Source organism: Pseudozyma flocculosa, assembly GCF_000417875.1.
Source record: "Pseudozyma flocculosa PF-1 unplaced genomic scaffold scaffold00024, whole genome shotgun sequence".
NCBI lineage: Eukaryota > Fungi > Basidiomycota > Ustilaginomycetes > Ustilaginales > Ustilaginaceae > Pseudozyma > Pseudozyma flocculosa.
The window spans coordinates 349,336-374,048 of NW_006920892.1; the positions used below are offsets into that span (position 1 = coordinate 349,336).

General features: G+C 66.0%; 8 protein-coding genes across 8 annotated transcripts; 5 read left to right on the forward strand and 3 right to left on the reverse strand.

Annotated features, from left to right (window-relative positions):
* Positions 1–103: 103 nt before the first annotated feature.
* On the forward strand, positions 104–3,769 carry PFL1_06212 (uncharacterized protein; the record flags this gene model as incomplete). The annotated part of the gene is made up of 3 exons (XM_007883750.1): positions 104–758; positions 887–3,175; positions 3,312–3,769. 3 exons carry the CDS (start codon positions 104–106, stop codon positions 3,767–3,769), a joined length of 3,402 nt encoding a protein of 1,133 aa, XP_007881941.1.
* An 896-nt stretch (positions 3,770–4,665) lies between these two features.
* On the forward strand, positions 4,666–9,201 carry PFL1_06213 (uncharacterized protein; the record flags this gene model as incomplete). Its single annotated transcript, XM_007883751.1, has 1 exon — positions 4,666–9,201. The coding sequence occupies one exon, from the start codon at positions 4,666–4,668 to the stop codon at positions 9,199–9,201; it is 4,536 nt and encodes a 1,511-aa protein (XP_007881942.1).
* Positions 9,202–10,512: 1,311 nt separating this feature from the next.
* Positions 10,513–11,583, forward strand: PFL1_06214 (uncharacterized protein; the record flags this gene model as incomplete). Its single annotated transcript, XM_007883752.1, has 4 exons — positions 10,513–10,722; positions 10,817–11,031; positions 11,137–11,338; positions 11,515–11,583. The coding sequence occupies 4 exons, from the start codon at positions 10,513–10,515 to the stop codon at positions 11,581–11,583; spliced, it is 696 nt and encodes a 231-aa protein (XP_007881943.1).
* Positions 11,584–12,864: 1,281 nt separating this feature from the next.
* Positions 12,865–13,986, forward strand: PFL1_06215 (uncharacterized protein; the record flags this gene model as incomplete). Its single annotated transcript, XM_007883753.1, has 1 exon — positions 12,865–13,986. One exon carries the CDS (start codon positions 12,865–12,867, stop codon positions 13,984–13,986), a length of 1,122 nt encoding a protein of 373 aa, XP_007881944.1.
* A 554-nt stretch (positions 13,987–14,540) lies between these two features.
* Positions 14,541–16,287, reverse strand: PFL1_06216 (uncharacterized protein; the record flags this gene model as incomplete). Its single annotated transcript, XM_007883754.1, has 2 exons — positions 14,541–16,103; positions 16,213–16,287. 2 exons carry the CDS (start codon positions 16,285–16,287, stop codon positions 14,541–14,543), a joined length of 1,638 nt encoding a protein of 545 aa, XP_007881945.1.
* An 855-nt stretch (positions 16,288–17,142) lies between these two features.
* On the reverse strand, positions 17,143–19,084 carry PFL1_06217 (uncharacterized protein; the record flags this gene model as incomplete). Its single annotated transcript, XM_007883755.1, has 3 exons — positions 17,143–17,145; positions 17,315–18,899; positions 19,014–19,084. The coding sequence occupies 3 exons, from the start codon at positions 19,082–19,084 to the stop codon at positions 17,143–17,145; spliced, it is 1,659 nt and encodes a 552-aa protein (XP_007881946.1).
* Positions 19,085–19,891: 807 nt separating this feature from the next.
* Positions 19,892–20,867, forward strand: PFL1_06218 (uncharacterized protein; the record flags this gene model as incomplete). The annotated part of the gene is made up of 2 exons (XM_007883756.1): positions 19,892–20,419; positions 20,538–20,867. The coding sequence occupies 2 exons, from the start codon at positions 19,892–19,894 to the stop codon at positions 20,865–20,867; spliced, it is 858 nt and encodes a 285-aa protein (XP_007881947.1).
* Positions 20,868–21,428: 561 nt separating this feature from the next.
* PFL1_06219 (uncharacterized protein) lies at positions 21,429–24,132 on the reverse strand (the record flags this gene model as incomplete). The annotated part of the gene is made up of 7 exons (XM_007883757.1): positions 21,429–21,599; positions 21,745–22,112; positions 22,236–22,339; positions 22,482–22,807; positions 22,935–23,078; positions 23,251–23,422; positions 23,690–24,132. The coding sequence occupies 7 exons, from the start codon at positions 24,130–24,132 to the stop codon at positions 21,429–21,431; spliced, it is 1,728 nt and encodes a 575-aa protein (XP_007881948.1).
* Between the last annotated feature and the right edge of the window lie 581 nt (positions 24,133–24,713).

Genomic DNA, 24,713 nt, shown 5'->3' on the forward strand with positions numbered 1-24,713 from the left:
GCTCAGCTAGAAAGAAAAACAACCACCGCTGCTCTCGCTCCCGTGGTCCTCGCTGGCGCTGCACCTCCTTGCCATCCCTGCGGTAGACCTCCGTCCAGCCACCATGTCCCAGTCTGGCCCCTCGTCGCCTCCCGGGCGCCGTTCCTCGGCGTCGCGCTCGCACTCGCACTCGCACTTCCGCTTCCTGCTCCTCTCTCTCGTCTTCCATCTGGTCTACATCTCCGCCGTCTTCGACATCTACTTCACCTCGCCCGTTGTGCACCCGCAGCCCCGCTTCTCGATCCCAGACACCTTCCCCTTTGGCCAGCCCGCCGTCTCAAACCGCACACTCGCACAGTTCGACCCACCGGCAGAACGCCTCGTCCTCGTCGTAGGCGATGGGCTCCGCGCCGACATCCTCTTCAAACACCACCCCGCACCAGACCTCCCCGCTTGGGCCACAGCCGACCTCGCCACCAGCTCCCGTACCCGGTCCCTCGAACAGGTCTGGCACGACTTTGATGCAGACCCGCTCGACACGCACCATCCCTACACTCGCGCCCTGTCCAGCGACAAGACATCGCTCCCTTCCGGCACCGCGCCTGCTCTTCCTGCCGACCTGCAGGCCCAGCCCGTCTCTGCCGCACCCTTTCTGCGTTCCGTCGCACTCCATCGCGGCGTATGGGGCCTCAGCCACACCAGAGTCCCCACAGAGAGCCGTCCCGGTCACGTCGCCATGATCGCTGGCATGTATGAGGATGTCAGCGCCGTCACCAAGGGTGCGCCCCTTCTCTTGTCGACCTCAAGCTCGTTCCGGGTGCTTTCCCAGATTGACACGCCTTCCCATCCCATCCCATCCCGTCCTTTCTCTCTTTCTTTCGTCTCGCACTCATACTCCCCTCGGCAGGCTGGAAGCTTAACCCCATCGCCTTTGACTCGCTCCTCAACCAGTCCAGCCACTCGTTTGCCTTTGGCTCTCCCGACATCGTCCCCATGTTCGCCGTCGGTGCGGCCGCCGACCGCGTCGACATGTGGACCTACGACGAGGACCAGGAGGACTTTACCAAGGATGCCACCGCCCTCGACCTGTGGGTCCTCGACCAGGTCAAGCTTCTCTTCGACCGCGCCCGACGCGACCCCGAGCTGGACGCCCGCATGCGCAGAAAGGGCACCGTCTTCTTCCTCCACCTCCTCGGCCTCGACAGCACCGGCCACACCTACCGCCCCATGTCGCCCGAGTACATCGGCAACACGATCGTCGTCGATGCCCTCGTGCGCGAGATCGAACGCCTCTTTGACGACTTCTACCGCTCCGACGGCAAGACGGCCTTTGTCTTCTCCGCCGACCACGGGATGAGCACCAAGGGCAACCACGGCGACGGCGATCCGGACAACACGCGGACCCCCATCCTCGCCTGGGGCGCCGGCATCCGCGGGCCCCTGCCCGCCTCGCGCGAGGAAGCCGAGCGCCGCACAGCCGAAGCCGAGCGCGACGCCTACTTCCAGGGCTGGCAACTCGACGGCGTGGCTCGCGTCGACGTCGACCAGGCGGATATCACGCCGCTGATGGCCGCCCTCATCGGCGTACCGACGCCGGCCAACTCCGAGGGCCGGTTGCGGCCCGACCTCCTCGACCTCTCTGAAGAGCACAAGGCTCGTGCGCTGCTGGCCAATGCGATGCAGGTGCTCGAAACGTACCGCGTCAAGCACGAGGATCGCCAGCGGAGGATGCTCCGCTACGTCCCCTTTCCGGGGCTCGCATCTCAGCCGGTCCGGGAAGGAGACGTAGCGAGGGTGGTCCCGCCCGGCAAGGTCCAGGTCGGCATCATCCTCGCGCTGATCGGGACCAAGGGGTACGATGCCGCCATCGCGCAGAGCGAGGACCTGATCCGCCTGGCGCTCGAGGGCAGCCGATACCTGCAGACGTACGATTGGCTCTTCCTGTGCGCCATTGTGTCGGCCGGCTACGTCGGCTCGATCCTCTACGGCCTGGCCTACCTTCTCCGCGCGTTTGTCCTTTCAGACGCCCAGCTCGCTGCCCTGCCTCGAGCCGCGGGTACCTTGACCGGAGGCATGGGCAAGGCCGTTGCCGCGCCCGTGTTTGGCCTCCTGTGCGCCAAGTTCATCAAGGAAGAGTCCCCGCTCACCTACTACGCCTACTCGGGCCTCGCGTGCTTCCTCTGGGGCCGCGCGATCGACGAGCGTCGGATCTTCCTCGAAGCCTTCCGCGGCGCCGAGTCCGGCGGCTCCGGCAGGACCGGCAGCGGCGGCAAGAGCTGGGCAGGCGTGGCATTGGGCGGCCTCGCGGGCCTGCTGATGGTCGAGCTGATGGCGGTCGGATACCTCTACCGCACGGCGTGGTTTGTCGGCTTCCTCGCCATCGGTCTCGTCTGGCCGGCGCTGTCGCTCGACGTCGAGTTCAAGGCGCGCAACGAGGCGATGCTTCTCGTGTGGGGCATCGCGTGCATCGCCACTGGCCTCTTTACCATCTCGGACGTCGACAAGGAGGAGAGCATCCCGCTGCTCGTCCTGAGCGGCGCCGCTTTCGTCGCCGCAGGCTGGCTTGTCTTGGTCAGGTCCGAGTGGTTCTTTCCGATGCCGGCGGTGGCGGGGGACCGGCCGAACACGGAGCGATGGGCGCAGGCCCACCGAGCTCACCTGCAGCGCACGCTCCAGACTCTCAAGGTGCAGCTGGTGGTGCTGGTCCTCACCACGGCCGTCACGGCCAGCTCGGCGCGCTCGCTTCGACTCAAGAATGGCCTGCCGCTGCCCAATCAGGTGACCGCCTGGACGATGCTGGCGTTCTCTCTCACCTTCCCCTTTGTCTACGGCTTCCGCAGACCGGTACGGATCGCGGCACCGACAACGCCACCTGCAACAACGGAAGCTGGCAGCAAGCACGTAGAGGACGGCGAGGTTGTCGTGCGGCAGCCACCGAACCAGCGGCTGGCGATTGTCGTGTTTGCGTTCGCGCCCATCTTTGTGCTGCTGTCGCTGCGCGACGAGGCGCTCTTCTTTGGCTGCTACACGCTGACGCTGCTGGTGTGGGCCAAGATGGAGGGTGCGGTCAACGAAGACCGGCTGCGGCGGTCCAAAGCGTCGAGGGCGATCGATGAACGGCGCCCGCTCGAGCTGGCCGACCTGCGCATCAGCCTCTTCTACCTCGTCTTTCTCCACGTCGGCTTCTTTGGCACGGGTGAGTATGTCCTGACACGTCGCGGTGGAACCATGGAGGTGGGACGATGGCTGACGCTCGCCCGCGCCCTTGGCCATCTCCTTGCGGTTCTTTACTGCCGCTTGTCGCCTTCGATCACCGCCGACGACGACGACAGGCAACGTGGCGTCGATCTCGTCATTCTACCTCTCGCCCGTCTACCGGCTGGTACCCGTCTTCAGCCCGTTTCTGATGGCGACGCTGCTGCTGGTCAAGATCCTGGTACCGTTCCTGGTGCTCAACGCCGTCTTCCAGGCGCTCTGCGTCACGCCCGCCAGCCCGCCGCCGCCACGGGCGCAGCGAGGCGGCGCGGTCAACGACGAGGTGCGCCTGGTGGGGGCGGGCGCGTTTGGGGGGTTGGGCCTGCGGGGTGGCCTGCTTGCGCTCGTGTTTGGGGCGTGCATGGTGACTGACGTGCTGGCGCTCAACTTTCTCTACGCCGTCAAGAGCGAGGGGAGCTGGCTCGAGATTGGCCAGACGATAACCCACTTCGTCATGGCCAACCTGCTGCAGATCTTTATGCTGAGCCTGGCATGGATCAGCTCGTGTATCATGTCGGGTCGTTTGGATGGGTGAGGTGGCGATCGACACACTGCCCCTCGCCCCTCGCCCTCTACTACGACTGACCCCCCTCTGCCTGCTCTGTTAATCCCCTCGTTGTGCAATAAGAATTGCTGTCGGATAGAAGCTTGTAGAGGACACCGGACGGGCGCTCTTTCTCGTCTCGGTGCGCGAGAGAGAGAGACTTGGCTGGCATCGGGCCGTCGAGGCCGGGCGCCTGCCTAACCAGCCTGGCGCTGCGCCAAATGAGAGCAGATAGAAGAGAGGCCTCCTAGGCGCGGCAAAGAGGCGAGCCAAAATTCTAGGTTGGAGGAGGGCGACCACGCGCGCGCATACCCCCACCTCTCTTCTGGCGCGTGAGGCAGGCCTGCTAGGCCTGGTAGGCTGCGCATGGGCGGGCGCGGGTCGCGGTTCGCAGGGCCTGCCTGCCTGCCTGCCCGCCTGCCTCCACCAGCACCTGCCATGCCTTTTTGGCTGCCCTGCCCTGCCCGTCTGGCGACCTTCGCGACCAACACCCGGCCAGCCAACCTGCCTGCCATCCTTGCGCACGCGCCCATCTCTGCCTCCTTCTTCCACCTCTGCATCCGCCAAACGCTTCCCACTCCTTCCCTTCTGCGCATCGCAGCAGTCACGGACATCGCCATCGCTTCCGCGACCCCAACTGCATACCTCTACCGCCCCCGCAAAGGCTGCAGCAGCATCCTCGCCCTCTCGCCTCCTTCAACATCTTCGAAGCCGCTCGCTCAATCGTGTCGCACCGCCGCCTCTCGACTCGGACGTGACGGCAGCCAATTCGACACCGCTGCAAAGAGCAGGCACGCTCACCGCCCCTAGGCGCTCAAGCCTCCCTCCCTGCGCCGTCAGATGGCGCTCGACACCTCGCATAGAGGGTCGCTGCCATCTCGCTCGCCATGCCAGTAGAGCCCCTCGCGCTCGACTCGGACGACAGTCTCGACCAACAGCCACCCGCCGCCTCATCGTCCCGCTCAAAAGAGCAGAAGAGAGAGGAGAAGCGGAAGAAAAAGGAGAGAAAGGAAAAGAAGAGGAAGAAGAGGGAGCTCAGCGAGCACAATCGCAGCCGCCGCGAAAACAGCAACACCACCGGCGGCAGCGCCGGCGTAACCGAAGTCATCGACGTCGATGATCCGCCCGAGGCGAAAGAGATCGAAGAGCAGCCAAGGAAGCGGCTCGCGCGGTCCAAAGACAAGTCATCCTCCCCCTCGGCATCCAAGGACATCGCGGGCAGATCCCGCAGCCCCCGCGCCACCGCACCAAACGACACCGACCACGGCGACGATGCCGACATCGACGACGGCGGAGACGATGGCAAGGATCAGCAGACTTCCGCTCGCAACGAGGGCGACCGCTCACCGGGCTTGCAACACATCAGCAACCTCAAGCGCCTTCGACGCGACTCGACCACCCCGGATCCAGCGCGCCAATCTCCTCCCACAAAGGTCGCCAGGGGCGAGGACGCAGCGGTCAGCGAGGACGAAGTGGAGCAGATCGTCCGCGGCAACCAGACGGGCTCGCCAAGCGACAAGACCCAGGACAGGGATAAGGGCAAGGGCAAGGCTAGGGAGGAATCCCACGACAGCGCCCCAGGCAAGGATCCTTCCGCCGCTCCCACCACCGCGACCAACGCTTCCACTGACGGCGGCCCCGCCGAGGGAGCCAGCACTGGAGCGCCAGATCCCGCGGCAGCTCAGCAATCGACCGAAGGGAATGATCCTGTGTTCGACGAAGCTTCCGACTTGTCTTCGGCGTCCGACTCGGGCGACTCGGAGCCGGCCGAGAGCGGCGTTTCCTTTTACACGAGCTCCGAAGGCTCCTCGCACGACACAGACGAAGAGGCCGGGCTCGGCAACTGGAACGCCTACGACAAGAAGAACTGGCAGGGCGACACCACGCATCTCGACGAGGTGTACAACGGCCACTATCCGTTGCGAGGCATCCTGCGCCACCGCAAGCACCCTCGCCACGGCTATGTCCAGTACCGCACCCTCTGGTCGGGCTACCCGATCTACTCGACTACCTGGGAGCCCGAGACCATGTTCGACGACCCGGACACGCTCAAAGAGTACTGGCAGCGCCAGGGCGGGCGACCCGCCGACTGCCCGCCGCCGCCGAGCGACTGGGAACATCCCCACGACAGCGACGATACCGACATTGCCCAGCACCGTCGGCCACGAAAGCGCGCGCACGAGGCGTTGCGGAAGCGACGTTACGAGATCCGCCGGGACAAGTTTGACGCGCGCAAGCTGATGGCCAGCTTCTCACAGGACAAGCGCGCGCGCGATCTGGCCGACGAGGCGAGGCTCGACAAGATGCGCAGGAGACGCAACGTTACCCTGGACACGCTGCCCCGCCGCGGACCGAATGACGAGGACCACATCCGCTCGCGCCAGAGGCGGGCCAAGGCCGAGCTGCGCAAGAAGAAAAAGTGGCGCCGTGGCCAGCAGGGTGCCAGCGCCTCTGGCCCCTCGGCCGCCGTTTCAGCTACTGGGCGGGCCATTGGTCCGAGCGCCAAGGGCATTCCGAGAAGCGCGCCAACGCGAGTAGCCAAAACAAGAGCGGCCGAGGTCGACGATCTGCCCGTTAGCCAGGTCGAGCAAAAGGCCTTTCGACCTGCGCCGTCGTCGACCGCCAGCCTGCCCAGCTTCCGCCGAAAGCCGCCTGCGCAGACCAAGCCGGCTCCACCACCACCGCCGCCGCCACCGCCGCCCCCAAAGGAGAAACCGCCTCCCGGCAGCTACAAGGGCGCTCACCACCAGCCTGCCAAGGTCAAGGTGCTGGACAACGTCCCGATCAAGAGGCGGGTGCTGCCGGCCAAGTCCTCCACCCTGTGGGACGACTTCATGGCAAAGGACGACGACGAGCCTCCTCGGCCCACCGGAGGCGCGGCGGCGGCAGCGTCGCTTTCGGGCACCAACGGCAGCATCGGTCGCGGGGGCGCGGCCGCCTCCCAGACCCAGCCGTACATCCATCCGGACCGCCGATCCTTCGTGTCTGGCGCCGACGGGGCGCAACCGTCGACGGCGACTGTGCCTGCCGCGGTCGCCGACGATGATATGGGCTGGGGCTCGAACGCGTCACCGCCATGGCTGCCTCAGCCGCAAGAGCCGACGCCGGCCTCCAGGCAATTATCGCCTCCTCCTCCGCCGCCATCCCATGGCCGGCCGCCCACTGCGACGGTCAACAAGACGCGGAACGCGCCAACTGCGGATCCGCGCCAACGGAACCAGCCGAGTGGAGCGTGGGCGGCGCCGCAATCGCCGCTTGATCGTGCTTCTCCATCGGCGGCCTCGCCGAAGCTTCCCTCAGCGCCGTCCGCTCTGTCACCGCGCAATGTCCGCTTCGAAGAGGCGCCCGGACGCAGCGGGTGGAGTCAATCGCCTCAGCCTCCGGATGCGCCGGCCTCGGCTGCGCCGCCCGAACGTCCTGTCCCAGGCAAGACGGACCCGTTATCGGCTCCATCAACTAGTGCCGGTTCGAAAGGCGCGTCAGAACCAATTTCCGAGAGCAGCGGCTGGGCGAATGGCGAAGCGCCATCGGCTGCAGCCTGGGAAGGCAGCGGCGGATGGAGTCCGCCTGCTGGAGTGGAGCCGGCGCGCTCGACGACTAGACCGGCGGAAAGCCCCACGCTCGGCGGGCCAAAGTGGGCGCCAGAGCGCTCTTTTGGAGATCGTTACGGCGCTGCCCCCGGTCGGCCGGCGAGCAACAGCGTGGACGCGCCTCGAGACCGTGCGGCTGGGCCGATTGATTTGGTCTCCACCTCCAGTCGACCGGCCGCGACAAGCTCTGCGATGTCGACAACGCCGCCGCAGTCGAGCATGGCCCCGTTCTGGCACGGACTGGCCGAGTTCACCCTCGGCAAGGAGACGTTGAGGTTTGAGGCGCAGCTCAGCCCGCACCATGAGCGTTCGACGAATGCGGCGTTCGCGGTCGGTCTCGACCGGCAGGCCGAGAAGCTGCGCTTCGATGCCGTCTTCCCCATGCCCCTGTTCCGCGAGATGGCCTACATCTCGTCGAGGCCGCTCGCAGCCAAGGCGTCGCTGTTGGAGGCTGTCGGTCCCGCACGCGATGAGGGCATGGACACGCTGGAGCGCGTCAGTGAGCTGCTTCGCGACTCGGACCTGTTGGCAGTCTGCAGGCTCAAGCAGCCCGGCGACCTCGGATACACCTGCCTGGCCATCTTCTCGACCCACTACCAGCCGGACCCGGACGTTGGAGCGCCTCACGGCTTCCCGCCGCTGGTCGGTCCGCAGCTGTGGACGGTGCCGGTCCGGCTGGACATCCCCGCCGCTCCGTCGCAGCGTTTCTTCCGCATCACCAGGCCCGTCAGCTCCGACCTCGTCGACTACTTCCGCGCCGCGCAGAGCTGGGATCAGAAGGCACTGTCTAGCCACGACGTCAACCGCCGCGACATCCGCAAGGCCGAGCAGCTTGCAGGCCGCTACCGGCTCAGCGCCGAGCTTGCCAGGAACATCAAGGAGGGCTACAACCTGATCTTCTCGGGCCGGCGGAGCTCGTCGATCGAGTCACGCGCCATCTTCACGGTGGTCCGGCTGCTGCAGGGCGGGCTGCGCGAGAACCTCAGCCAGCCGCGCGACGAGAAGCTGTGGCGCGGCAAGGGAAATCGCGTCAACGTCTTCATCCGCAACGTGGCCCGCGCCGAGATCTTTGACGGCGCCACGGCCAGCTACAAGTTCCCGCTGGCCGAGCACCTCCGCCGGCTCAAGCGCGTCCGCGGGTGCCGCTTCTTTGCGTTTGGCTTTGAGCCGCAGCTCCGGACCGAGGAGGTGGTCGAGCTGTTCCCTCTCCTGGACAGAACCGGCGGCCATGGCATCGTCACCCTGTCGCTATCGGCGCTGCTGTGCGAGCTCTTCAAGGCTCCGCTCGACGAGCCCGAAGAGGGCCAACTGCCGGGCTCCCAGGCAGTCACTGCCCCGTCGTCGGGCCTCGCACTCGTCGCTGACGAGCTGCCCGAAATGTGGCTCTGCCTGCTGCACCCGTGGCTGTTTTCGACGCTGCGGCTGCTCGAGCCGCACCTGCCCGAAGTGCTCGAGGCACTCGGCATCTGCCCGCCGGGCCAGGCGCTACCGCCCATGTTTGAGATCGAGGAGCAGCTCGAGGCGCTGTCGCGCGCCGCGGGCGTCAAGAGGATCGACGCCAGCGAAATCGCCAGCCCGCCTTTCGATGAGCCCACCGAGGCGTCGCTCTCGGACCCGGTCAAGGTGGTGCGCGACCTCGACGAGGAAATCTTCAAGACGATGGCGCGCATGCAGGCGCAGTCGCTCGAGAGCCTGCGCTTCCACGTCTACGTCGCCGCGCCCGGCGAGCCGACGCGGAGCGAGGCCGAGCTGGCGGGCATCGAGAGGATGTCGTTCCAGGAGCTCCTCGAGGGTGCATGTAAGACCCTGAGCCAGTGTCCGGGCAACCCCTGAGACCGGAGGTGTCCGTGGCGGTGACCCGAAGGATGGTCGTTCCTCAGCAGTGGTGAGAGAGAGAGAGAGCCACAGCCAGCCCGCCTGTCTGTCGTTCAGCGCGACCATCCTTCCTGTCCGGCGGCTTCACATCGCGCGACGGACGGCGACAACACGCAAGCGACCATCGCATGCCCTTCCGCTTCCACGCTGCCACCTCCGGCGATCTCCCGCCATTCCAGGCCAAGCGGCCAAGCGCTATCCGCCATCGCTCGACGGCCACAGGTGCAAGAACAAGCTAGAAGAGCCGACCGAAAGCGCCCCGGACACAGCCGCCCCCAGCATCTGCCTCCACTGAGCATCACCACCTCGCCGCGCCAACCCTCCCCGCTTCCCTGTACCGTGCCCCGCCGCCCCCGTCGCCCCCGTCCTTGTACTCTCTGTACCAACACACAACTCCCCTGTTGCAGTAACCGCCGCCGCCGAGAAGCAACCGTACGTCGTTCCAATCTGCTGGCTCTCGTGAAATGTGTGGGCGTGCGCTCGCGCCTAAGAGAGAGAAAAGGTCGGGCAGTGCTTGCTTGCTTGCTTGCACCTGTGAGCCCATCCCGGCGCCGGAATCGGTTTTGATTGGACTGGGCTGGCGATGGACCTGCCTACCCTGCCCTCTCAGTGTGACTTCCTGCCTGCCTGCTTCACCTGTGCGCGGGTGCGCGGGTGCGAGCGAGGGGTCGTGAACTGCTCAGTCATCCAAGAAGCAGGCCATGCGGTCGGCAGCGCGCAAGCAAGCAAGCGGGCGGGCGGGCGGGTCAGCACCAGCACCTGCCCTGCCCTTGCCTGCCGCAGCCGCCTTGAGCTCCCAGCTGTCGGCCACCTCTCCCCTGTCGCACCTTGGACGGTGGCGGGTCTGGCCTGGTCTGGCTTGGCTCGGTGGGGCTTGGCTTGCTGGCGCGTGGCCCGAGCGTCACACGCCCAAGCGCTGCCCGCCTGCCTGTCGGTCGGCTGGTAGCCTAGCTACGCTGCTCACCCGCCAACCTCTCTGGTGGCGGGACCTGGACGTTCCCGCTGCCTAGCCAACTTTAGCCTGTTGAATGGGTGCCGACAAGCACATCGAGGACCAGCTATCGTCGTCACCACCACCTGTACCCCGACGAAAGCCCTTTTCAATCGCCAGCTGTTGGCCCAGCAGGACCCAGCATCACCACCACCTCGACGACTACGAGATGATCTGCAAACAATCCTGTCCTCGTCGAATCGCCGCCGAGACGGTGGACAAGGTGGCCGGTAAGTCCCACGTCTGCGTACATCGTGCTTCGAACAGCAGCGCGCTCCATGGATGACCCTCACGCGACGCGACAGGATCTTTTGACGAGGTGCGACACAGATGGAGTGGCAGGTCTGCGCAAAGTGGCGTGTTGTATCCGTGGCGAGACGACGCACGACGGACACGGCGGCAAGCTGGGCCTGCTCACCCTCGACCCGGACCATGCGCCCCATGTGCGCGTCGAGAATGCCGAGTGGGGCCTGGACCGTCTCCAAAAGGTGCAGTGCCGCCTTGCTGGATGGAGAGTGGAGACTGCTGGCGGTCCCGACTTGACAAGCTCCATCTTCCTGGTGGCGCACGGGCTGGGGGCAGATCGAGGTCGTGTACGACGAGCAAAGGGACGCCTATCGACTTCTGATGGCGGCCAATCCCCACCTCGGCCTGTGCTGCCAACCGGACCGCCGAGCCGAGTGGGACACGCCTAGGAGACGTCAGAGCAGGACCGGCAAGGACCTAAGCCTCGGCGAGCATCCGAGTTGGTTCAAGATCGAATGCGAGGCCTGCGACGAGCACAGCTGCTGGTACACGTAAGTCGTCCGACGCACCTCACGCCTCATTGCCATCCGCGCTACATTCATCTCACCTTGCCACGCCCCTCCCTCGCCGCCGCAATGGGCGACACTACGTGGCAGTATCCGACCGCTGATGGATCAGGAACAGGAGTGCAAGAAAGCCGGACCGACGGAAGCGGCAGCGGTGCCCGTCTGGAACGATCGTGGCGATGTCGATAACAGCCAGAGCGGGCCGGCTGCGAGGCCGCCGGCGTCGGCGGTTCGAGGAGCGCTGGGCGAATGGAACGTGACGCCCATCAAGGACTCGCACTTTCCGCCACCCGTAAGCCGTCGCTTTGCCCCTTGCGTGGAAGGTGGGAAGGTCGATCGAGGGACCTGAGCTCATGATGCCATGCCATGCTGCCTTACGCTCGTCCTCTTGCCCTGCTCTTGCTCTGGTCGCGCTCGCACGTGGGGGGTCCTTCTGCCGGCGGCCCGACCTGCCGTGGCCGCGTCCAGTACCCCGTTCACCTCATCTGGCGATCTTGCGAGCGTCAAGCTCCCACCTGGTGCTTTATGAGGATCTGAGGCGGCCGATCGTGCGGGTAAGTACCTGTGCAGTCAAGGTGGGGAGCGGGCCACGTTTCGTCTCGCTGGCCATCGACGAGGGTGAGATGCTGTTCGGGTGCCATTCTGGTTCATGCCTCCGCGGCCGCCGCTGCTCGGGAGGGCAAATCGGCGGCCAAGGCGGAGACAGGCCGGCGGCACGAGGAGGGCCAAGCGGCCACCGGCGGAAGAAGGGAGCGTGGGGGGCCCGTTATGTTTGGATGATGGCGGCGCCTTGCTTTGTCGAGGGTCGAAGGTGGTGGGTGATGGTGCCGGTGTTGGCAACGTGCGCGCACGTGCGCTCCTCGACAGGAGGCGGAGGCAGAGGCAGAGGCAGAGGGTACCGGCGGTGCGGCATCAGCGAGACCTTAGCTTCAAAGGCCAGCAGGGCCGGAGGGGCGGCGGATATGGCCGGCCGAGGCAGCCTTCGGTAGAGGGCGTTCCGATGGCGCGGCTTCGGTTCGATATCGTATCTTGCCCTTCTCTCGCTAACCAACCGCCCGACCTCGCCTAATCCAGACCAGAACTGGGATCTTCTTAGCTTTCCCCCAGTGGCAAGCAAGCAAGCAACGACGACGCCCGCTTGCAACGTCTCCAACTGCCGCCGCCCTCCCCGCGCGCTCGCGCCCGGGCTGCTCCCAGCGACGACCAACGCTCCCGACCCAGAGAGGCTTTTGGCCGTCGTGCTGCCTCGCCTCGCCTTGCGGAGGATCGCCCTCCGCTGCCTCTTCCCCTTCGTCTTGGCCCGCCCTGACACCGATTAGCCTACAGCCTCCGGGCTTCGCTCTACAGTACGCACGCTGGCTGTAGGTAGCACCACTCTGCGACCATGCGGTCAAGACCAGGCCTTGTTGCCGCGACCGTGGTAGCGTGACTGGCCCGTCGGTCGATTCGTTGTCTCGTTACGCTCTTCGACGGATGCCCTCGGTCGGTCTGCTTACAGCGCTCGTCACGCTTTGCCCGTCGCGTGGCCGTCAGGGGACCTCGGTCCTCGAAGGCACACTGCCGGGCAGCAGCCATGAGGGCTCGTCGTCCTTGCCGTCACAGAGGCTAAGAGTCTAAGGGTGCCATGGCCCCCCGCCTATATAGGGCCGATGGTCGACCTCGTGTCCCTCGCTCGCCCTTGTTCTTCCTACCAACGCTCCCTCTCTCCTCGGACCCAGCTCCTCGGCCGCTCCCTCCTCGTCCCTCGACCCTCGTCCCTCGTCCCTCGTCCCTCTCCTCCCCGTCTCTGCTCCCCCTCGCGCCCACTGTCCCTGCACGATGAACTACCTCCGCCTCCTCTCGCTGCTGCTCGCGCTCCCCGCCGCCTCGCTGGCCGCGCCCGCCACGCACGATGCCGCCGCTGCCGCCGCGCCCGCCTCGACCGAGTACGGCGTGTCGGCCAAGGGTTTCGACGGCGTGCTGACGGCCAAGCGCCCTCTCAACATTGTCATGACCAACGACGACTCGTGGGCCTCGGCCAACATCCGCGCCTTTTACTATGCGCTGCGCCGCGCCGGCCACAAGGTCCTCATGGTGGGGCCCTCGCACAACCAGTCGGGCAAGGGCGGCACGTTTGAGCTGCCCACCTCGGTCAACCTCACCGTCGCCGGGCGCGGCGGCTTCGTGCCCGTCGGTGCGCCCTACGCCGGCCGCAACCTGACCGACGAGGGACTGCGGTACTTTAACGGTACGCCCGCCGCCGCCGCCTCGTGGGCCCTCGACCAGGAGGCGCCGGCCTTCTTCAACGCAAAGAAGGGCGACACGACGGCCAACGTCGACCTCGTCGTCAGCGGACCCAACGAGGGCACCAACCTCGGCCCTTTCCTCTACACGCTCTCGGGCACCATTGGCGCCGCCTACTTTGCCGTCGAGCGCAGCGTCCCCGCCATCGCCTTTAGCGGCTCCAACGCCATGCGCAACTACGACGTCCTCGACCTCGACGACCGCACCGACGAGAGCGTCCGCCTCGCGCGCCTCTCTGCCGATTTCGTCACGGCCCTCGGCGACGCCACCCACGGCGACCGCGAGCGCATCATGCCGCTCGGCATCGGCCTCAATGTAAACTACCCGCCCGTCGGCGCCAGCAGCAACTGCACCAGCCTCGACTTTGTCCACACCCGCCTCACGGGCGGCGCCTTTGTCGACACCATCGCCGTCAATGCCACCACGGGCTTGCCGCAGTACGTCAACTACGTCGCAAAGGGCATCAACCAGTGCAACAACGGCGACTGCTCCCTCGCCGGCGAGACGCTCGTCGTCGCCGACAAGGGCGCCTGCCACGCCACCGCCTCCGTCTTTGCCACCGACTACGACGCACCCACCCACGTCATCAAGAGCCTCCTCCCCGCCCTCCAGCGCGGCATCAAAAAGGTCAACAAGAACCAGAAGAGGGACTTTTGAGCGTCGCCCGGGGTGGATCCCACCTTCCCCTTGCCACCCCTGCGGCCCTTGCGCACCACTCCTGTAGACTGTAGAAAAGGGTGGAGGAGGTCAGCAGCGCCCGCTGCAATAGACGATGCACTCCTCGCCCCGACGGGCTGAGAGGGTCCGGACCCGTTCGACACTAGATTTGAGTCTGGCCCGCTGGCCCGCTCTCCGTGCGTGCGTGCCTGCGTGCCTGCGTGGACGAGTGGCGGCTGACCGCGGTGGCGTGGCGAGGTGACGCTGCTCGACGGCCGGCTGTCGAGGTATGGTGCGCAGACCTGCGCGTCGTGACTCGTCACTGGAGAGGGGAGGATGATCAAGGCAGGGGGAAGAGGGGGGAGACACGGCGGACGGGTAGTTTGCGAAAGGGGGGAATGCAGGTATGTACAAGGGTGCTGGCGAGGGCGGTCGGGGGAACGGTCGATCACTGGCCGCCAAAACAATGTGAGGGCAATCAACCAAGAAGCTGCTGGTGGCGTCGCTTGCCGCGCTTGGACCATCGCCTAGGGTGGCCGTCGTCGTGGACGCGCTTAGGCGCCGTTACGGCTCATGTCCTCGAGGTACTGGCTCAGCTTGAGCGCACCGCTGCGGAAGCTGTCGATGCTGCTCTGGACGTCCGGGTTGGCCATAAACTTGCGGTAGTACTCTCGCGCCGTCGCCTCGAGGTCGTTGCCGAAATCGGCGGCACCGTCGCGCGCCGCGTTGAGGCCGTCCTGGCCGCCCTCGTCGTCGTCGTCTTCGTCCCGGCCAAAGTACTGGTTCGACGAGATCGACGTCTGACCTTGGAAGTTCTGCAGCCGCGCCTTGGCCTCGGACGAGAGGTTGGGGTCGTAGCCGCCGCGCTGGAAGTACTGGTCCGACGAGATCGACTTCTGCGACGAAAACGTCGAGCGCGCGTAGTTGGGCTCGTCGGCCCCGTTGCTGTCCGCGTCGGCCGACGCCGAGGCGTTGCGCGACGCCGCCGCGGCTCGTTCGGCGGCGAGCTTGGCCTGGTGCGCGTTGGCCTTCATGCCGAGCCGGCCGAAGCCCATACCCAGACGGTCCACCTCGCCTTCGCTGACTCCCTTGCTGTTGAGCCCGCCGGCGGCCATCGCTGTCGCTGGGGACGGCGAGCTGGCTGCAGCTCCTCCGGCCTTGAGCTTGCCCGTGGCCGCCTGGATCGCCTCTCTCGCTATCCTCTCGGCCTCGGCGGCCTCACCGGCCTTGCGGGCCTCCTCGGCCTTCTTCTCCTCGGCCTGCCTGGCCTGGTCGGCGGCGAGGCGAGCGGCGGCCTCCTCCTCTCTGGCCTTCCTCTCGACAGCGTCAAAGTCGATGGGGGCGCCCGCCTTCTTGACGCCCAGGCCCAGCTTTCCAGCCCGTCCAGCGGGCCGCGCGCCGACGGAGGCGTTGCCGCTCGGCGCTGTCCCCGTCGGCGTCGTGGTGCCCGGAGTCGAGCCAGGAGACGAGGTGCGGCTGACGACGCCGAGCGTCTTTCTGGCGTTGCCCGAGCCCGTCGCTCGGAGCGAAGAGGATGTGACGGTACGGGGTGCGGCAGGCGGCTTGGCTGCAGCAGCAGGCACCGCAGCTGGGGCTGCAGCGGGCTTGGGTGCGGCAGCAGCGGCAGGCTTCGCCTTGGCGGCCGCCGCTCCGGCGGGCTTGTCCCACTCGTCGAAGAAATCGTCGTCGTCGCCACCGCCGCCGCCGACACCTTTGCCGTTGGTGGGTGCGAGCGTCGAGGTCGTAGGCGCCGCCGCCAGGCCGGGGAAGTAGACGGGGCTGTTGAGGCTCTGGCCCGCGGCATCCTGCAGCGCCCGCTTCTGCAGCTCGTCCTTGTAGGCCTGGGCGACGGCCGAGGTGTACTTGACCTTGCCCTCGGTGGAAGGGTTGAGGAGGTGGGCCGCGCCCTTGCGGGTGAAGAAGTCGGTGGCGGCGGCGTTGCCTCCGACCTTCATCAGACGGAGCTGGGACCAGTGCCACGAGTCGAGGTTGGTCGATCGAACAAAGGTGATGTGTACGCCCATGTTTCGATGGACCGAGGAGCAGTCGAGGCAGATGTAGATGGCAAAGGTGGCGCTCGCCCACGTCGGGTTCTTGGCTCCGCAGTCGAAGCAGACCTGTCGAGGAAGGTTTCCATGTGCAAGTCGGGGCGAGCCAGGTCAGTCATGCTCCCTAGCGGCGACGAGAGCGGCGACGAGGGGGACGATCCGCTACGCCGCCACTCACCTTGTTACCCTTCTGAGTCGTCTTGAGCGACTTGAAGATCTCGACGAGCTCATCTTTCGAAGGTCCGTCAGCCATGGTGGCTGGCTGGTCCGCGCGCGCGCTCGGGGGGTGATGTGCTGATGGCTCGAGGGAACGCCTGCTCGATGCGAGAGCGCTGGAGGTTGTGTTAGAGCGGCGAGGCGGGGAGAGAACGGTGGCGGTAGGAAAATGCGGTCGGGAGACGGTGGTGTTTGGACTTCTTCGAGCGCTGTTTGGAAGAGGTGCGTGCGGGTCGGGCTGGAGAGCGGGACGGACGGAGGTTGGCGGTGCGCTGGCCACCCTGCTGGCAGCCCCGCCCCGCCTAGCTCGCCCTATCTGGACGGGTCGCTCTAGCCTCTCGGGCGAGACGCGTCCGAGGAGGCCCAGCCCCGAGTTCCGGGGTCCGCCACCTTGCACAAGGCGCACGGTGCCGTACCCAACCCTCCGTTTGCGACGCAGTGGTCCCTCGCGCCGTTCGAGGCAAGCTGTGACCGGCCGATTCAGCCGATCTATCCTGTCGCCTCGCCCTGAGGCAGCAGAACAAGGTCTAGGTCGTAACAGGCCATATCGAGGATGAGATTGGGCCAGGCACGTGCCGCAAAGACAAGCAGCAGGGGCTCTCTGACACGTGAATCTGCGGCTATGACATCAGGGGCACCACAAGCCAAGCCCCCCCCCCTCTCCTAGCGACGACTCCCGCCGCTCCACGGCCTGTACACCCCGGTGGAGCCTGACAGGCCCGCGACCATCTGCCTCCCTGCTCTCTGCCGCGACGAAGGGGGCGCAACCATCAACGCGAACAGTCATGAGCCCCATCGCGGATCTACACTTTAGACTGCACATAGACGTCGGTGGTTGTGCGGGTAACGGCATTGAGTTCGACATCGCATGCGAGGGCGCCTCCTGCACCCTTTACTGATTCGAGTACGACCGCGGTGCATCGTGGACGGTCATCGGAACGGAGAGGATCAGGACGGCGAACGACGTCAGTATGATGCTCCGCACGGACGTCCAAGGACAGATAGCCAGCCAGGCAGCGAGCCGAAGGGAATCGGCACGAGGCAAACGCAGCTGGACCACTCACGGTGATGACGGTGGGCTTGTCGCGGCCAGTGAACTCCTTGAGCTTGCTGATCTTGAGCGCCTCGTCGATGAGGGGCTTGAGGCCGACCTGGGCGTCGGCGCCAAACTCGCTCGGGTCGTTGCTGTACTTTTCCACGTACAGGCGGATGGTGGCGCCGGCGGACCCGGTGCCGCTGAGGCGGAAGATGATGCGGCTGCCGTCCTTGAAGGTGGCGTACAGACCCTGGTTCTTGGACACGCTGCCGTCGATGGGGTCCGTGTAGCTAAAATCGCCGCTCTCGGCCACCTCAAACTGGCCCAGCTTGGTGCCGACAAAGTCGGCCGAGGTGAACTGGGAGCGCAGGTGGGCGACCATGTCGCTGGCGCCCTGGCTGTCGACCTCCTCGTAGTCGTAGCGCGAGAAAAAGTTGCGACCGTAGGTGCGGTAGTGCTGCAGCAGCACGTCTTGGACCGTGGTGCCGGCCTTTTCGGCGTTGGCGGCGGCCATGATCGAGAGCCAGGCGACGACGGCCCACAGGCCGTCCTTTTCGCGGATGTGGTCGGATCCCGTGCCGAAACTCTCCTCGCCGCAGATCGACAGGCGGCCGGCGTCCATGAGGTTGCCAAAGAACTTCCAGCCGGTGGGCACCTCGAAGCACTCGTAGCCGTTCTTCTTTGCCACGCGGTCAATGGCGCCCGAGGTGGGCATCGAGCGCGCCAGGCCCTTGATGCCGCCCTTGAAGTAGGGAATCGCCTTCTGGGCCCAGTCGGCGATGATGGCCACCGAGTCCGAGGGGTTGACAAAGGCGCCCTTGCCGATGATCATGTTGCGGTCGCCGTCGCCGTCCGAGGCGGCGCCAAACGAGATGTTTTCGCCCTCGACGGCGTCGACGAGCGACTTGGCGTAGGTGAGGTTGGGGTCCGGGTGTCCGCCGCCAAAGTCCTCGCTGGGGACGCAGTTCTGGATCGACGACTCGGGCAGGCCGAAGGCGTCGACAAAGAGGGCGCGGCCGTAGGGGCCGGTGACGCCGTGGAGGGCGTCGAAGCGGACGGAAAAGTCGGACGAGTGGAGGAAGTTCTTGATGAGGTCAAAGTCGAAGATGGTGGCGAGGTAGGCGACGTAGTCCTTGACCTGGTCGACGATGTCGATCTGCAGCTGGCCGAACGATGTGGAACCGATCTTGGAGAGGTCGACCTCGGGACCCTCTACGATGCGGTACTCGCGGATTGTCTTTGTCGACTCAAAGATGCGGTCGGTGACCGACTCGGGTGCGGGCCCGCCGTTTTCCATGTTGTACTTGATGCCAAAGTCGTTGTCCGGGCCGCCGGGGTTGTGGCTGGCGGTGAGGAGGATTCCGCCGGTGGCCTTGTACTTTCGGATGAGGTGGGAGACGGCGGGGGTGGAGAGGATGCCGTCCTGGCCGATGATGAGCTTTGCGACGCCGTTGCCGGCGGCGAGGCGGATGATGGACTGGATGGCGGGCTTGGAAAAGTAGCGGCCGTCGCCGCCGACGACGAGCGTGGAGCCCTGTGCGCCCGTGGGGATGGCCGAGAGGATTGCCTGGACAAAGTTTTCCGTGTAGTGCTGCTGCGAAAAGACCTTGACGCTGTGGTGGGGCGAGGGGCGGAGTGCGAAGAAGATCAGCACGAGCTGCGCCGGACGCGGACTGGACGGTTGAGGGCATCTGCGAGCAGCGACAACGACGCCGACGACGACTTACCGCTTCCTGAGGCCCGAGGTGCCGGGCTTCTGGCCCTCAAAGGGCGTGGTCTGGACAGTGACGACCGACATGGCTGTGGGTGAGCGGTGGCGGTGGATAGGGAGGGGGGGGGGGGGGGGGGAGTCGAATGATGGTGGTCGGAGGGAAGAAGGGGCGAGGGAGTGGCGGCGAAACGAGGTGTGAGAAGCCAGGCGGCGGCGGCGTTGCGGTTGGACGAAAGGACGGCGAGTGCTGGGGGGGGAGGGGCGGGAACGATGGTTTGATCGATTGGGCTTGGCTCGTGCGTCGGTGGTTTGGCCAGGCGGGGGGCCAGCCGCCACACAGGTAGGCAGACGAGCGAGCGTGGGTTTGTCCCCGAGCGCATGGCAGACCCGGCCTGGCCTGGCCTGGCCGCGGGCGAGAGGATGGGCCGACGGGCGGGCGAGCGGGCGCTTGCCTGGTTGGTTGGCTGGTTGGCTGGTTGGCTGTGCCTGCGTCGTCGAGGCGTGGGCGGGTGGCGAGCGGTGGCCAGGCCAGACCATTCCAGGCCGGCGACTGGCGCGAGTTTGGGGCACTCGCGGGCGTCGGTTGGGCGGCAGTCTCGTATCGCACGACAGACCGAGCCAGGGCTGGCAAAGGGTCCGGCCAGGTCGCTTCACTTCTTCCAACTCCACATCCCTCGTGCTGGAGCTCAGGCCCTTGTGCTGGCCCACCTGGGAGCCAGCCAGCCACCTGCCTCGACCCTTTGCGCACCACCACCACCAGGCCACTCAACTCAAGCACGCCTGCCCTGCCCTGCGCTCCGATCACATCTCCACCTTCCGCCTCTCCGCCTCTCCGTCTCTCCGCTTCTCGCTGGCCTCCCTCGCCATCGACGGACGGATAGACAGACAGCCAGCATGGACCCGTTCCAGCTGCGGCTCAACTTTCTCTCGACGCTCAAGCGCCTCTCGGCGAGCCAGTCGTCGATCCACGCCTCTCTCTCGTTCCTCACGCAGCACTGCCACGCCCCAGCGTCCGTCGACGACCTCTGGTCCTGCCTGATGGACACGTGCGCCACCTCGAGCCTCAACACGCGCATCAACCTCCTCTTTCTCATCTCGTCGCTCTTCACCGACGACTCGCTCTCGACGCCCGCCGTGCGCGCCGCCTACACGCCCCTGCTCCACCGCGACGCAGACAGGCTCGTACACCTCATGCTGCCGCCGGATAGGTGGGAGGCCGTGCTCAACCTCGACGCAACGACGAGGGTGCTCGAGACGTGGAGGACAAAGATGGTCCTCGACCCCAACGACGTCGACCGGCTCGTCGCGCTCGTCGAATCTGTGCGCGCTCAGCTTTACCGCCTGCCCAAGGAGCAGAGGGGAAAGAGGCAAGGGTGGAGCGAACAGGAGGTAGTCAGGAGGGTCGAAGAGGACCGCGAGCGCGTGAGTCGACCCGCGTCGCCGCGACGCATCCAGCCGCATCGCACCCCACCGCACCGCACCGCCCTCGAATGCAGGCTGACCGCGTCCCCTTTCCCTTCCACTCCCACCACGATGGCAGCACAAGCGTCTGCGCGAAAACCTCTGGATCCTCCCGCGCACCTCGACGTCCCAATCCATCCTGTTCGGAATCGAGCCGCACCAAATCAACCCGCTCTTCCTCGTCGACAGTAAGCCCAGCGCCGGCCCCACTGACGGTGACGGTGACGGTGACGGCGATGGCGATGCAAAGGTGGCGACAACAGCGTCGACGATGCCGAGGACGGCGCACGACCTCGACTTCAGCCAGGCGTGGGAGCAGACGAGCGAGTGGAACTCGGACGACGACGACCTCATCGCCGACGAGAATGAAAAACTCGTCCTGCCCCCCGTTTCTGATGCTTGGTGCTAGAGTGCCCCCTTCCCCCTCCCCCTCCCCGTTCATCGGGTACCTCGCCTTCCTAACTCCATCGCTCCTCTGGCCCGCTTCGGCTCAGCTCAGCTCGGCTCGGCTCGGCTGCTCCCAACCTCCCCTCCCCTTCCCCTCCTTGTCTGCGTGTACTTGTACGATTTGTACCACCATCGCCCTCGCCCTCGCCCTCGATACCCCGTCCGTAGTTGTACCGTCGCACACCATTCTCCATCTCCATCGCCATGGCCTCGTACCGACGCACCGACGCACCGACCCGCGCGGCCAGTCGGCCTTCCAACGACCCGTCAGAGTCGATATTGCAGCAACACACAGTCACTGGACGGCAGGCAGGCAGGCAGGCAGGCAGGATACACGACCGAGGAAGTGATGCAAGGAGAGCGCGAGCGGGTAAGCCAGAGAGAGAGAGGGAGGAAGGAGATTCCCCAGCGGACAGGATGACATCGGCCGAGTCCGCCCTGCCCCCTTGTCGGCCTGGCCTGGGCTGGGCTGGACTGGGAGCCGCCACTGACGCAGCCTCGACGTCGTCGTCCGGCCGGCCAGCTAGTCGCGCAGGCTCTCGCCCTGCGTGAGGTCGTTGGGCGCGTTGTACGAGAAGCCGACAAACTGCTCCTGCACCGTCGCGCTCAGCATGTGGCTGTCGTCGACGACGCTGTCCATGGGCGGCTCGTTGGTAAACTCGGGGTCAAAGTTGGACGTATCAATCGCCGAGGCCTGCAGACGCACGAAACAAGAAAGCGAGAGGCAGAGCAGGAGGTGTCAGTTTCGGCAGTGAATGGCGGTCCCAACGGAACCACTGCCAAGACGACGACACGCGTATGTGCCTGTCCCTCCGCCGCTCCGCCGCTCGGCCACTCACCACGCTCGGCTTAAACGGCGGCTGCACCTTCTTGGCCAGCAGCCGCTTCCAGTCAATGTGCTTGGCGAAAAAGGGATGCGCCTTGATGTCGGCCGCGCCGTTGGGCCCGCTGCCGAGGCGCTGCGACGGGTCGCGGTTGAGGAGCAGCGTCAGCAGGTGGCGCGCGTCCGGGCTGACTTCGTCGCCGAACCGCAGCGGGTCCTGCAGAATCTTGCGGTACATTTCGTTGACGTCCTCCGAGTAGAACGGCGGCAGGCCCGTCAGCATCTCGTAGAGCAGCACGCCCAGCGTCCACCAGTCGACGGCCTTGGTGTAGCCCTGCCCCAGCAGCAGCTCCGGAGACAGGTACTCTGGCGTGCCGCAGAAGGCTGGCGAGACAGACAAAAGACAATCGACGAGGACAGAGGGGACCCCACCGTGGCGGCGTGCGCGGTCAGCGTTCGGTGTCCGTCTTGGTGAGTCGTGGTTCGAGGACATCCGGCCAGACTCACTGTTGGTCGTCTCCTGGTCGCCCATGTTGAGCTTGCAGAGGCCAAAGTCGCACAGCGCAATGTGCCCGGTGTAGTCCAGGAGGATGTTCTCGGGCTTGAGGTCACTGTCGGTCCGAGAGGGGGATAGGTGGTCGGGAGCGGGAAGGGGCCGCGCAGGGAGGAGCGTCAGCAATCGCAGAGGGAGCCCGGACCGTGGTTGTAGCAGGTGCAGAGCCGGGTTCCGTCCAAGACCTCGAAGCCACTCACCGGTAGACGACGTTGAAGCCGTGGAGGTGCTCGAGAGCGCAGAGCAGCTCGGCCGCGTAGAAGCGTGATCGCTCCTCGTTGAAACGCCCCTCGCGCTGAAGGTGGTGGAAGAGCTCGCCGCCGTTGATAAAGGCCAGGACGAGGTAGAGCTTGTCGGGGCTCTGGAACGAAAACTTGAGCGGGACGATAAAGGGGTTGTTGACCTGGGCCAGCACTGTCCGCTCGGCCAGCGTGTGCGTCACCTCGGACCGCGAGACAATGTGCGCCTTGCGGATCGTCTTGAGGGCGTAGATTCGAGACGTGTCGCGCTTCCGCACTTGCATCACCTAGCGAGGGCGCGGGAGAGGGCGAGGGCAAGCGGAGAGACGTCAACACCGTCAGCGGCAGCGCCAGGGAAGAGGTCTTCCCATAACAGCTCGAGAGGGGCGTCGAGCAGTCTCGCAGCAGACTCACCTTGCCGAAGCTCCCCTTGCCAATGACCTTGAGCAGTTCAAAGGCGTCCATGTTGAGCGAGCCGCCCGAGTCGCTCTTGTACGACACCTGGATGTGTATTTGGCCGGTGCCGCCTGCGACCGGGTACCATTCGTCGGTGGTTCGCTGCAACGGAGCGGGCAATGACGCAGCGACGAGGAGAGTGAAGTCGGCGGTCAGCACGGAAGTGGCCGCAGTCGCGAATGCCACAGCGCCGTGGTCTCAGAGAGCTCCGAGATCAAGGAGAGGTGGCATGGCTCGGCATGGCGCCTTTGGCCCTCGGACGAGGCCAACTCACCTGGTTCTCAAAGTCGGGCACAAACTTGACGCCACCGAGGTAGATGTCGCCGACGCCCATGACGTCGTCGCCCTGTCCGTCCTTTGGTTGACCGTCGCCGGGGTTGGCATTCGGGCCGTCGCCGGATCGAAGATAGCTCTGGAGGCTGATCTCGGAGTTTCTCGAGACGTCGCTGCGGGTCACGGGGAGGAGGAGAGGAATGAATGCGCAAGGACGCAGTATGGCCGGCGTGAGCTCGGGATCCCTCGCCTGACCCATACCAGACCCAATTTTTGGCGTGGAAGGCGGAGCCCTGGGCTGGTGGGGGCAGCTCAACACAGCGGCGCCGCGTCCCGTCGTCCGACATGACCAGGGCCTGCCACTGCAGCCAGCAACACTGTGACCGCCCGCCGTGTCCGTGTGCCCTACGGCCGATTGATTGCCCGCCGCGAAGACTCACAAGTGTGCCTTGAACATCCAGGTGGGTCCCTGGATGTCGCCGCCGAGGGCGTCGATCAGGATCTCGTTTTTGTCAAACTCGAGGACGAGGTAGGGGAGCCACCAGCACTGCTTCCGCTGCATGCTCTGGCGGTTGTCGCGGTTGCCGGATGCGAGTCCGGAGGCGGGGCCGTTTTGGGCGAGGGCGCGGGCGATGGCGGGTGGTGTCTGGGTGCCGGCGGGGAGCGAGAGGCCGCGCGCATCGACGACGCGGATGGTGAGCAGGCCGGAGCGCGGGATGGGCGCGCCGGTCGACGAGGCGAGCGGGTTGACGGACGAGGAGCCGGCGTGCGGGTTGGATGGCGTCGGGGTGGCGGAGCGATCCATGGGGGCGGTGGCCGACGAGGGGGAGCGGGAGCCAAGGGCGGCGCCGTCCTTGAACTTTTTGCCCAGCTTCCAGGACATGGTGCAGGCTGCGCGGCGTGGGGTCAGAGAGGGAGGGCGAGGGCAAGTGCTGTAGCAGCCGGCGACGAGGCTCGTAGGCAAAAGGTGTGCCGGTGCTGGTGCGGTGTCGGCGCTGGTGCGGTGCCGGTGCTGCTGTACTGCGTCGCTACGCCTCGAGGCAGATGCGCTGCTGCAGAGTACTCTTCAAAGGCGATGGGATACCAAGCGACGTGTCGCTAAAGAAGCCTAGGGCCCTCTATCACCCGGCGATGAGGCCTGATCCCGAGGTAGACGAGGAGCGCAGAGGAGAAAGAGGAGGTAGCGGCGGGTCTCGAGCCAGCTGGTCGTCGGAGGGTCGGCAGGGTTGAACGAGAGTGACTGGGGCGCAGCGACCAGAGACGGATAGGCAGATATCGCTTGCTGTGTCTGCGATGATGGAGGTGGTTGCGGGACAGACGGTGGTGGACGGCGGTGGCGCAAGAGACGGACCGAGGGGCGCTTCGAGGTGATTGTTGGGTTGACAGCGTGGGCCAGGCCAGGCCAGACCGGGGGCCAGGGCCAGGCGGGCAGGGTCGAGAAGCAACACGCACGCCGCACGGCCT